Source organism: Canis lupus, chromosome 33 (assembly GCF_011100685.1).
Source record: "Canis lupus familiaris isolate Mischka breed German Shepherd chromosome 33, alternate assembly UU_Cfam_GSD_1.0, whole genome shotgun sequence".
NCBI classification, from domain to species: Eukaryota; Metazoa; Chordata; class Mammalia; order Carnivora; family Canidae; genus Canis; species Canis lupus.
The window spans coordinates 14,361,145-14,374,748 of record NC_049254.1 but is presented as its reverse complement, the minus strand read 5'-3'; the positions used below and the strand labels follow the sequence as shown (position 1 = coordinate 14,374,748).

The 13,604-nt window shown below is 34.1% G+C and overlaps 1 protein-coding gene across 13 annotated transcripts in view; it reads right to left on the bottom strand.

Annotated features, from left to right (window-relative positions):
- The window catches only part of DZIP3 (DAZ interacting zinc finger protein 3), an 85,362-nt gene that overhangs the window by 67,666 nt on the left and 4,092 nt on the right, over positions 1 to 13,604 (bottom strand). For 8 of the 13 annotated variants that reach the window (XM_038582734.1, XM_038582735.1, XM_038582733.1 and 5 more), the window contains 2 exons: positions 5,173 to 5,268; positions 680 to 752 (listed from right to left, as the gene is read on the bottom strand). In XM_038582734.1, the coding sequence (XP_038438662.1) occupies positions 680 to 752; positions 5,173 to 5,204 (105 nt within the window). In that variant the 5' untranslated portion in view covers positions 5,205 to 5,268. Of the gene's footprint in view, positions 1 to 679; positions 753 to 5,172; positions 5,269 to 9,307; positions 9,330 to 13,604 lie in introns of those variants that run through there. The other 5 variants (XM_038582740.1, XM_038582741.1, XM_038582738.1 and 2 more) reach the window with 2 other exon arrangements.

The following is a 13,604-nucleotide window of genomic DNA, read 5'->3' as shown; positions in this document are numbered from 1 at the left end:
TGAAAAGAATGACCACTATCAGTAGTGCATATATTTCAACCTAACGGTCAGTTCTGCAGTCAAAAGTCACCACGAAATCATCTTCTTGATATTATCAAATTGATACACATGCAAGATTATTACATGAATAAAAATTCTTAATAGGATATACTATAAATTTATATGAATAAATAAAATCTTTTTTTAAAAAAATTAAATATATAAATATAAATTTATATGTTCATATAAATCTTATATTAATGTATACTCTATTCTCTTTCATTTTGAACTGAAAGTTCTAACAGTATAGATAATAAGAACAGAAAAGAATTTTAAAACAACTCAAATTTCTTACTAAATAAAATTCTGTGTTTTCTTTGCATGTGCATAGTTTTCATTTTGTTTGGATTTTGCTTTTAGAAGTAAGGGATTTCTTAACATTGATTGTTGTGATGTTTTGGGGCAAGTCAATTCAATCACCTGGTAATTTTAACTTATAGTGAGAATTGGTGCTTATAATAACTTCGAGAACAATTATCAATTATCGGAGAGGTTTAATTATGACCATACATTTATGAAGGAAGGAAAGCAGAGTCACCCTGAAATTCTTAACAGATAAACTGATTAGAATTACAGTTACATTGTCATACATAATTACTCATTGCTAATTAACAATTATTGAAAATTAACCTTCTCTTACCAGTTGGTCAGTAGATTTTTCTACCTTATTCTTGATTTCTCCCTTAGTCTGCTCCTCCACAGTTGGATCCCTACTTTAAATGAAAAAGAAGGATGTATTCAGAGTATCTCCTTACAAAGAACACAAATTGTAGTAGTAAAAAATCTAACAAGCGAATTTGCCCGAAAGTTCAAAAAGTGTAAACAATGTGTAGCAAAAACTGGTAATAGGTGTAGGTGTCATACCTTTAGGGACTCAAGTGAAAGAAAAAAGAAAAGTATGCTCTGCCCTTACTGGATGGTGGTAAACAGAACTGAAAATCAATATAAAATATTTTTCTTGAACAGACACAAACTATGGGAAAAAATTAACTTTATAGCATTGTTTCAATGTAAAATAAAAGGGGTCTTAAGGCTAATGTTTTGTGTGTGTATGTGTGCATGTGTTTATGAACATAATAAAGGTTTGGAAAGGATTTATCTTACTCAGATCTTTTTTTGTTTCATGTTCCTGGCCTCAGTTATCCAGTTCTCCAAAATGATTTTTTAAAATTGAGAAAGAACATCATATTTAAAAATGAACTATTTTTGTAAAAAGGAATAACCTGACAAGTTGTGCTTCTGACATTAGTTTGAAATGTGAACATATGCAGTGTTACATATAGAACTGGAAAGTTATTTATAAAATTGCTTTTGCCTATGTATAGAACCATGATATAGGACCCATAACATAGGATCATATAGGATTTATACAATCTTTTTAATTCTAATGCACTAACAGAGATAAAACTGAGGTGAGAAATTTATCTCAATGGCTTTACTCAGCACTGTACTTTATAAAAATTATTCTATCTTACTTCACATTTATGTATTGATCTCCTAGACAATCATTTATCATCTACTATGTGCCTCCTGACTTTGTGAGGGGAAACTGGGACAGATAAATAGTATAGTATTATCCACATAAAATTTCAACAGAAGAGGATTTATATACACAAATGATATTTCACAAGATGGTTCTCAGTGCTCTTTAAAACATCATGGCAAAGAAAAACCTCAAGTGTCTTTTCATCCACATCTAAGCCCCACTCCAAAAAGGAACACAGGGAATTTTCTTGTGTTGTCAAGAAATGAAAATTACCACAGCAGTATTCTGAAGCCTCTCAAGGTTTGCGGAAGAGTACAAAATACAAAAAGTTCTCAAATGTATACCCTTCTTGCCAACTCTATTTTACAATCATTCACTCCTTGACCCAACAGTTCTCAGTCCCAGATGCATATTAAAGTCACCTGTAAAGCTTCTGAACCATCCATATGTCCAAACCCTGCTTTGGTGCTTCTTAATCAAGTGTGGAAAGTGAGCTGCTATATTCACCATAGTTTTCCTAGCAAATTTTGATATGCAAACTTAACCAATCCTCACTACCTCCCCAACATTAAAATTACTCTATTAAAAGTTACTAATGAAATCCCACTATTTGTTATTTTAACAGGTTTATCTTAGTTCTTCATTTTACCTGGCCTTTCTGCATCATTTAATATTGCCCATCATATCTTCCAATCTTCCTTGAAAAACTGTGCATTCTTTACTGCTGCTGGTTCTCCTCCTAGTCTTACACTTCTCAATTCATACCACTGGCTACACCTCTTCCTCTCACTCATCATATTCACTTATTATTTTAATAATATTTAATATGGGGATGCCTGGGTGGCTCAGAGGTTTAATGCCTGCCTTCGGCTCAGGGCATGATCCTGGAGTCCCGGGATGGAGTCCCACATCGGGCTTCCTGCATGGAGCCTGCTTCTCCCTCTGCCTAGGTCTCTACCTCTCTGCCTCTCTGTCTCTCATGAATAAATAGATTTAAAAAAATCTAAAAAAAAAAAATACTTAATATGAACTATGTACATTAACTGTTTCAAACCATGCTTCTGATGTATTAGAATAGGAAGGTATATCAGCAGTCATCTGTGGTAATTACTTTATATTAAGATGGGTAAATTGATGTCCAGAGAGGTTATATAACTTGTTTTTAAGTTATATATCTAGAAAGTAGCAAAGCTAGAATGAGACACAAGACCAGTATTTTTCTTTTGCTATTTTGCTACTTTTACCACCTGTATGCTTTGTTCTACTGCTAGGAGCTAAAATTTTGCTATAATAATATATCCTGAAATATACACAGTATATACACTAAAGTTCCATTTTTAAAAAAGATTTGTTTATCTATTTGAGGGAAGGGAAAGAATCTCAAACAGACTCCCCACTAAGCATGGAGTCCAACATGGGGCTTAATCCCCAAACCCATGAACCAAAAACCAAGAGTCAGACATGTAGGACTCAGGCACCCCACTAATATCCCGTTTTTATCCCTCTATTCTTACATTTTCTACTTAAGTCAATTTCATTTACGCCCATATAAAAACAAATGCTCTCAGATAAGGATCAGGCCCTTCTTATGCACTACTTAACCTCCAAGTATCTATCCCAACATCGGACATAAAGTACGCACTTAAGTATTTATTGGATGAATAAACAAACTAATAAGCAAACTCTCATGAATTCTAATAGCACCAATTCTAATGACCCCTAAAACTTGCTTTTCCGACACTACTACTACAAATTTCTAACCATCTACTCAACAACTTCATAACTTAAGATGTCTTAGCAATACCTCAATTTCCTCATGTCCAAAACTGAATTATCAATTCTCTCTTTCTCACACACACATTAAACCTGTCTCAATTAATAAGCCCTATATTAATGGTACATATCTCCTTCTGATCATTAGGAACCTTTAAGTCATGAGTCACCATTCAAACAACAGGACAGGAAATAACAAATGTTGGCGAGGATGTGGAGGAAGGGGAACCCTCTTACACTGCTGGTAGGAGTGCAAGCTGGTACAGCCACTCTGGAAGTGTGGAGGTTCCTCATAAACTTAAAATAGAGCTGCACTAGTGGGTATTTATCCTAAAGATACAGATGTAGTAAAACTAAGGGGCACCTGCACCCCAATGTTCAGAGCAGCAATGTCCACAATCGCCAAACTGTGTGAGAAGCTACGATGTCCTTGGATAGATTAATGGATAAAGATGTGAGATCTATATATATATAATATTTTGTGTTGTACTTCATATATATATCACAGATACAGATGCAAGATATATATATGTGTGTGTGTGTGTATATATATATATATATATATATAAAATACAATATTACTCAACCATCAGAAAGAATGAATACCATTTACATTGACATGGATAGAACTGGAGGGTACTATGCTAAGTGAAATACATCAATCAGAGAAAGACAAATATTATATGGTTTCACTCATAAGCGGAATATAAGAAATAGTGCAGAGGACCATAACAGAAAGTGTGGAAACGGAATGGGAAAAAAATCAGAAAGAGAGACAAACCAGGAGAGACTCTTAACTCTGGGAAACAAACTGAGGGTTGCTGAAGCGGAAGTGGGTGGGGGATGGCGTTACTAGATTACCAGCATTAAGGAGGGCACTAAGGAGGGCACGTGATGTGATGAGTACTGGGTGTTATATGCAACTGAATTACTGAAAACGACATCTGAAACTAATGATATACTATAGTTAGCTAATTGAATTTAAATTAAAAAAAAAAAAACCTTTGAATCATCTTTTTTTTTTTGTTTGCCCTTTTCCTCATATTTAAAGTCATAGAATTCTGTGGATTCTAGTTCTATAAATCCCTCCTCTTTTCTAGTCCTACTATGCAGGCCTTCATCAGCTTCTTCCTGAGATATTACTAGTGTTGTATTTGGTTGTCTCTTCCTTACCACCATCAAGAAGTAGTCTTTCCAAAATACAGTGTAAAATTTCCTTTATCTTTTTAAAATGTCATGGTTTCTGCACAAAATAAAGTTAAACTCCTTAGAAGACCGTTGAAATCCTCCCATTTTATCTTAAGTATTTTTTCTTGCTATTTCCTTCCATTTCTATACACATCAGAATGCTTCTTATCCCTTAATGTTCAGTTCAAGTGATCTAATGGAAACCCACTCAACTCCAGTCAATCATTATTGTTCCTTTCTACATATAGTCATGGCACTATGCATGCAGTCTGCCTAAAGGTAAAACTTTTTATATATCTTCCTACTACATTACAATTCTAAGTACCCAAAATTTTGTCTGTCTTTATTCTCTAAGCACCAAGGAGGTACTTTACATTATAAGCATTACACTAAATGCTTATAAATTAATAGACCATATTAATGAAATCAATTAGTGAAAATCCCCCCATGTAGAAAGCTGTAGTACATTTTTCAATTCTTCTCTCTTTAGCTAGAGTGTGGTCCTTAAGAGAAACTTTCTGTTAAATTAGATCTAACCCCAGTCTACAACTCCCACTAATCGAAGTCGCTAAATTATCTCTAAGCATAAGGGTATCTCAATCACACTAGCTTTCCCAGAGGACATTTGTCCTTTCCATAGGCAGAATGCAACAAATGTGGTTGGTTTTTGTCAATCTATCCCTTACCTCATAAAAAATTCTTCTGGTAGAGAATCCATGCTGCACAATATTGTTTTGCAAAAGTCTTATCCCAATGCTTGCAGACTTTACGGATGTTTAAAGCTGTAAGAAAAGTAATATATTTTTAGTGGGAAGGTAGAAGGATTACATTCTTTTTCCCCCAATATGAAAAAAAAATACCGGATCATTGAAGAAAATTTTGAGATAGTTATAAAAAAATGAAAATTACAGTTTTACCATCTAAAGATAAGTCATTGCCTATACTTTAATACACTCTACTTCATCCAAGCAAGATATATTTTACCTTTTGCAAAATAGGATTTGTAATCATACTGGATAAACAATGTTCTACACTACAGTTTTCACCACTGAACACTATATCAAAAGCATTCCTCATGTTACCTTATATTCCTACTATGTATTCTCATTGGCTACACAACTGCGTGACTGGGGTTTCCTAGACTATTACCCTATAGTTGGCCATTTAAATTGTTTCCTATTTTTCCATTATAATTAGTTTTGTGATAAATGCCACTGTCCATAAGCCTTTTTCCATATTTATGATTATTCACTTACAAGAAATTCTCAGAAGTAGAATTTCTCAAAAGACACAAATATTTTAAGTCTCTTGGTGCATACTGCTTAAACGGCTTCCCAAAAGGTTCTTACTCATTTACTTTCCACAGAGTAAGTTCCTGTTTAACACAATCTTCAATAACACTAATTGTTGTTTTTAGTCTAAAAGTAACATTTAGCCACTTTCCCCCAATAGATATGATTCTAGATCTTCATAAAATAGGAAAGAGGGGATGTACACTCTCTAGTTCAAATATCAATGAATGTTGTGCTTATTTCCTCAAAGGAAAAAAAAAACTGCACAACACAAATGAAAACAAAAAGAGAGCACCTACTAGTATATCTATTTATATAGCTCAACTATCCCAAGAACAACTCTTTTAAAATTAGTCACATTAACACCCTGATGTTTATAGCTGCATAATATACAATAGCCAAATAATGAAAGAAGCCCAAGCGTCCATTGATAGATGAATGGATTAAAAAGATGTGGGGGGTATTTATGTGTGTGTGTATACGTATATATGTGTGTGTATATATATATATATGCGTATATATATATATGGAATGAAATATTACTTAGCCATTCAAGAGAATGGAATGTTGCCATATGCAATGACATGGATGGAGCTAGAGAGTATAATGCTAGGACAAATAAGTCAGAGAAAACCAAATACCATATGATTTCACTCATATGTAGAATTTAAGAAACAAAACAAAGGAGTGAAGAAAAAAAGAGAGACAAACCAAGGAACAGGCTCTTAATTATAGAAAACAAACTGATGGTTACCAGAAGGAAGGTGGGGTGGAAGGATGGGTTAAATAAGTGATGGAGATTGAGAAGTATACTTGTGGTTATGAGCACCAGGTGATGTATGGAATCATGAATCATTATATTGTACACCTGAAACCAATATAACACTGTATGTCAACTGGAATTAAAATTAACAAAAAAGAAACACTTATATCTTAATGAAAGATGTTACTTGAAAAAAGGTATTACACAGTGTTGTTTTAATGAGTCAAGCATATGGCTTCTCGCATATGCTTCTACACCTAACTTTATATATCCTTGTATCTTAATGAAGGAGGTTTTTTTTGGAAATAAGGTTATACAGTATAGTTTCAATAAGTTCAACGCAGGACTATTTCCATATGCTTCTACGCATATGTTTACAAACATATATCTTAATGAAGGATGTTACCTTAAAAAAGGTATATACACAGTGTAGTTTCAATGAGTTAAGGATATGACTTCTCATTTACTTCTACACATAAGTTTACAAATATTTGTATCTCAAAACTATAAAATTAGTCACATTTGTTCTGTATTTTTTGAGAATTCAAGCCTCCAGACTTGATGGATGATTTCTCTGCTAGGCCGATTTCCCTTTCTAATCCCTGTATGAAAGTCCAGGAAGTATTAGTGTAAATGTGTAAAACTATTGTTCAGTGCTTTGAGACAAAGAAAGACATGAGAAAAAAGAAAGTAATAGCAATAACACAAAACAGACCTAGAGTGCCTTGCTGCAAAGTCCAAGACTAGATAAAATTTCTCACTTCTTGAGTATGAAACACGTATTTATCCCAGTAACTAAGAAACCACTTTCTCTGATAGCATTTGTAATATATAGCTGGAAGTTAGACTGGTAGAGCTTTTGGAGGCCCATCATTAAAATGTAACTCAATAAGATCATTTCCAAGTTACTCATTAAGATTTCAGATTGTATTTACTCAAAGAAATGCTATTTTACATGATATGGACTCTCCCTAAACACCCGAAAAAGGCAACTGAACACATAGAAAAGAAGTAACAGCAGGACCTGAACCCTCTTAAGACTTGAGGTCTGAGTCATTTGTGAGCTTAAGAGGGAAGGGGCAACTCAACACCCCGCTAAAAAGAAGTCCAAAACTAGTACTCCTAATTATGATACTGTCTTAACCTATATTCTATATTTGATTCACACCAGCTTTAAATTACATATATAAGTCTTAAGAGATAAAAGGTAATTCTTCAACAATTGAATGGACACTTAATTAAAACGCAAACATTTACACACACACAGACATCTATCTAAATTTCTTCACTTACTAACACATGTTGGTGAGGATGTGGAGAAAAAGGAACCTTCACACACTGTTGGTAGGAATGGAAATTGGTACAGCTACTGTGGAAAACAGTATGGAGGTTCCTCAAAAAATTAAAAACAGAAATACTGCATGACCCAATAATTCTATTAAGTATTTACCCAAAAAAATGAAAATACTAATTTGAAAAGATATAAGCATCTCTGTTTACTGCAGCATTATTTACAATAGCCAAGATATGGAAGCAACCCAAGTGTCTGTCAAGAGTTGAATGGATAAAGATGATGTGGTATGTATACATACACAATGCAATAAAATATTACTCAGCAATAAAAAAGGATGAGATCCTACCATTTGTAACATATGGAATTAGAGAATATTATGCTAAATGAAATGTCAGAATAAGATAAATACCTAAAATAAAACAAATGAATAAACAAACATAAAGCAGAATCAGACCTATAAATACAGAGAACTGATGGTTGCCAGAGGGAAGGGGGTTGGGGCATGGGCAGAATGGGTGAGGAGGAGTAGGAGATACAGATAGGCTTCCAGTTATGGAACGGTAAATCACAGGAATAAAAGGTGTAACATAGGAATATAGTCAATGATACAATAATAATGTATGGTGACAGATGGTATCCACACTTGTGGGGAGCATAGCATAACCTACAGAGATGCTGAATTACTATCTGTACACCTGAGACTAATGTAACATTGCATGCCACTTATACTTAAATGAAAAGTTAAAAAAATAAACTTCCTCATTTAAAAAGAGAGCTTTCTAATACCTCTTAGTTTCTTGCCCATCTGTAACAAAATATATCTTGCTGCCAGTATAACTCACCTATGCAGAACCCAGTTTTCCTAGGTAAATTATTTTATGGTTTTACTCTTATTTTTTAAAAACTCAATAAACAGAATCATGCACCTATTTAAATTTGCATTCTCTGTTCAATACCAGTAAAAAATACAGCCTAACACTAATAATAAAGCAGAGATACATTATTCTTTCAAACTAAATCAGATCTACTTCATCTCAGTAAAGCTGTACAGAAAAGGACATAGCTTTGAGAATTCTAGGACTGTGATCTGTTTTTCTTTTATGGTTTCTATAACCTCCAGGCTATTTTAACAAAAAGTAAGTTAGGCATTACGTCACAGACAGAGTATACAAACACACGCTTTTTCTAGACAAAGCAATGCCCTCATTTCCAGAATTTAAAAACCCAGACACAGATATCTCCCCCTCTGATAAACTCTCCATCAGCTAGCTGTTTGTACAGATCACAGCAAGGCTGAAAAAGGAGGAAGATTCTCTGGCAACAAGGTAGAGAAGATGGAAGGCCTCTGCTAAGCTATTCAGTGTTCAGCTTGAAAAAGAAAAGAGCATAATATTAATAAATCAGAAGATATTTGGATCCTGAATTAAGAGTTAAAATAAGCTAATGACTTTCAGTCTGCTTAAAAATACAACCTGAGCTGAATCTCTGTGATGAAAGGTTTTCCAGAAGAGTATCATCACCCCATCATCTCCTAGGAGCTAAGCAGATCATGTGTGGCACACCCCACTGCTACAGTAGCAGCAGCGGCAGGCAGCACTTTACAGCCTCTGTGGGGAAGGAAGGCGTCAGTGCCTAGCAACGGAAAGGAAGTAGCCAGCCTGAAACGTTAACAGTGTGCTTCTAAAATAATCCAAAGGTTCTTACCATTCTAGAAGAGGCTGAAGGAAATCTTTAAAATCAGGGTTAATATGGGAGAGAGGATGAATCTGGTTTTCCTTGATATATTCATTTCAATAGGCTTTCCTGGTCAGCAGGAAACAAAAACTGACTCTGCCTTCCTGGAACTAAGGGGCTGCTCTCTCACAGGAACCTATTCAGGTGCTGGATGGTTGATCAGAGGGCAAGTTAAAGTTCAGTGTCAGTTTACAGCACACCTTTGTCCAGCAAACAAAATGATTTTATCTACAGGCTGTTTTACTGGTTGAAAAATAAGGTATTGCCATCCATATCCTGACAACAGTAAAATGCCTTTCTTGCTCCCTCTGAGCTTCCAGCTCCCACTTGTCCTCTTATCTACTGAAATTATAGCAAACATTTCTTTTATCGCAAAGGGCTTAACCCCCATTTTTTAAAGCTGCGCTTATTCACATCAAAACAGGTGCACAGCTTTTGTTTAGAATTGTTTAATTATTCATTCAAATGTTTACCTGTAGCACTCCATCACCTCCCCAAATAGTATATAGACACAGTTTTTTAAATCCACTCAAGCACTCATCTTAAGTCACTTGACCAAATTAGAGGCTGTAATTGGCCAAAAAGTGCACATAGCAATGCATGGGTAGATGTCCCATGAATTTGCTACCGTTGTCAGTTCTGGCCCTTTCAGACCACACAATGCCAGGTGGAAAAAGGGAGTACCAAGTGTGCAAAAATAGTAAAAATAAAACTCACTTTTCTCAATGCCATTAGCTTGAAAACAAAATAATATACTTGCTATTTTTCAGGAGAGAAATTCAGTTACGAGAACTTTTTTATGCCCACTAAATCAGGGTTCCTCGATCTTAGTACTATTGACATTTTAGGCTAGACAAGTCTTTTTGTTCGGGGAAGATGTATTGTGCATTTTTAGGATGTTAAGGAGCACCCCTGGCTTCTACCTAATAGATGCCAGTAGCAACCCTAACCCCCCTCTCAGCTCCACTGTGAAAAGCAAAAGTGTCTCCAAACACTGCCAAATGTTCCCTGGGGGACAAAAACGGCCCAGTTGAGAACCACCTAGTTGATTAAAAATGAAAAGGTCAATTAAGTAAATACATAACAGATTATTCTGAGGAAGAACAGTAAGACTATCCTGGCATTATGTAACATGTACAAATACAAATCATTTGTCTAAAAGAAAGGACACCAAGTATCTCATTTAGATTTCATCCATGTCAAAAGTTGAGAGATTACATTCACTGTCTACTCAGTTCTCACCATTTTGCAAAAATCATTAACACTGTCTGGCAGCTTATATCAGAAAGCAAGAACCCTGCAAAGTATACCTAGTACCCCTCCTTATAAATATGCCAAAATAGCAAAAATCCTTGTCAAATTAGTTTCTTGTCAAAAGTAGGTTTTTAATTCATTTCAGATACAGTTACATCTGTATTTACACAACAAATCTATAGAATATACATTAATTTGTTTTCATTATTTGGAATCTACCTACAATGAACATGCACAGGTTAGGATTTACCTGGAAATCCAAATATTAAAATATCAAATATCAAAATACCTATCAGTTTCAGAAAATATCCAAATATCAAAATACCTATCAGTTTCAGTTTAGCCAAAACCACACTGTTCAGAGATGTAACTAGAAACGCTCAGAAGGAGCATATGTTACCACTGAGCAAATTTTCCAAAGTAGAATATTTTTAGCAATGTTATTACTTTTGTTAGACAATAATGAAAAAAAGAAAGGAAACAAGACAGAATGTTGAGACATGACACATGTAGAGATGAAAATCAAGCAAGGAGGAAAGAACACAGTATGCACTTGACTCTCACCCCCACCAATGACAAAGCCTACAATACCCAAATTCAAACTGACCCACCAATGTAATAACACAGACTACTCCTCATTATCTCAGAAAGAAGTATGGTTGTAAGAAGGGTTTACTGAAAAGGTAGGTCAAGCTTTCATTTATGAACAGTTTTCTATCACAAAATTAATTGGGTATATTAACGTTGGTTTTATCAAAAATAAGATTAATTTTCATCAGCTCCTATGTGTCTGGCTCTGGGCTGATTTCCTATGTACACCGAAAACATATATGGCTTTCACACAACTCTGAAATACAAACATTACTGTAATCCATTTTAAAAGTAAGAAACTTAGGGTTAGAGAGTTCATATTGCTAATAAATCTATAAAAGTAGAAATTCAGGCCCAAGTTTCACCAAGTGCAAATTCCATATTCTTTCCACTATGTCAGATTAAGTGCAATATTTAACTTTATATTAGCATGCTGTTCAATTAGAAGCTGAATAATTTGCATAAAAACAAACACTCAGAAACAAAACTATTTACATGGTCTTACTGGTTAGTAAATGATACTGCAAATATAATTAATCACGACATCTTAATATTTCATAATACACTACTTTCATTAGTTTTTGCTAAGAGAATCCATTTGTTCAACTAAACAATTCAGAAAAATGCCAGGTGCCACATGTGGCACTGAAATGAATAATAATTAATATGTGTCTAAATGCTCTGTTAAGGTTAATGATTTCGGAAAGTTCCCAAACAAATTTTTGTGATCATGTATCTAAAGCAATAAATCTGAGACTACACTGAAAATACATGCATAGCAGTTTATTTGTGCATTATAGGCAGGCATTACAGTCACAAAAAGAATGAGATTAAGGAAAGTAAAAAATTCCAGTATTTGTTCCCACACGGACAGTTTCACACATCCCAAGGTGTGCATATTCCACTTTGGACACCACTATCTTAGAAAATGGCTTCACATTTTAATTCAAGAAACAGGTATCTACCCCTTTCATGAACTTAACAGTATTTTCTGAAAGACCAAAAATTTAAAAATGACATATGAAAAGGACTTTGTTCAAAATAGGTCTTCCATAAATACTAGCTGTAATTAAAAATAATCACTGTACCTTAGAAATCACTTACAGCCACTTATCTGTATCTACAATATTGGATTCAGAAACAATGGATAATACTTACATTTTTAAGAAAAAGGCAACCTTCTGATACTAGGATATGAAATTAGATGTGAAAATGGAGTAAAAAAAAAAATTACCCAAACTATGTACTTAGATTCTGTGAAATATTAAAAAAAATAATAATAATCAGGGATTGTTTGAAAAGTGAAAAAGTAAAAAAAAACAAAACAAAACAAAAAAAAAGAACAGTGAAAAAGTTAATGTACGGTTTGGCAAATCATTTAGAGATTAGCTGAGTTTTAATACCTGATTGGGAAAAGAAACAGGAAAAATAATTGAAAGAATAATTTTGGCTTAATAGGTTTTTTGCCTTTGTGTTGAAGGTAACATTTCTGAAAAATGAGGGTTGAAATTCTACAGATGTTTTCTGGCTCTGCATAAAGAGCAAAATCAATTTGATATTAATATTTGAATTGTTTTAGCCATAATAAAGACAAGGTATCTAAATAACCTCATGCCTAGACCTCTGCCAATTTTCTACCACTAGATTTCTTTGCTTTGAATCTTGGGAACCTGGGCCAATGGAACTTCCATTCCACCTGCTGTTTATTACAACAATCTCCTAGTTTACATCTGGCCTCATATCCCCACTGAATAGAAGCCCACCCCCAATGTGAGGATTCTTTTTTAAGCCCTCTGTTATATCCCCAGTGCCTACACCAGCACCTGACACTCTTTAAGCACTCAATACTGATTTAAAGGATAAAGCTACCCATCCTATAAATTTGGGCAAATATATATGCAAATATAAAGGACAGCAATAAAAATTTATGGAGAAAGGGATTTTAGGCCAGACCTTGAAGATATTGATATTTTTTGCCCTAAAATCTAGCATGTGTTCCTAAAGCTAATCTATTTCTCTCAACAGCACTTATTCCGGTTTGTCCAACAGAATCTACGCTCTTTGAGTATGAAGGAATATTAATATTTTTTAAAAAACTCTACCTGATTGCTTAAGCTAATTTAACTGTGTGTTTTATTTTTTTTTTAAGTGAAATACAGATGCTCACCTAAGCTACAGTCTTAAAATCTG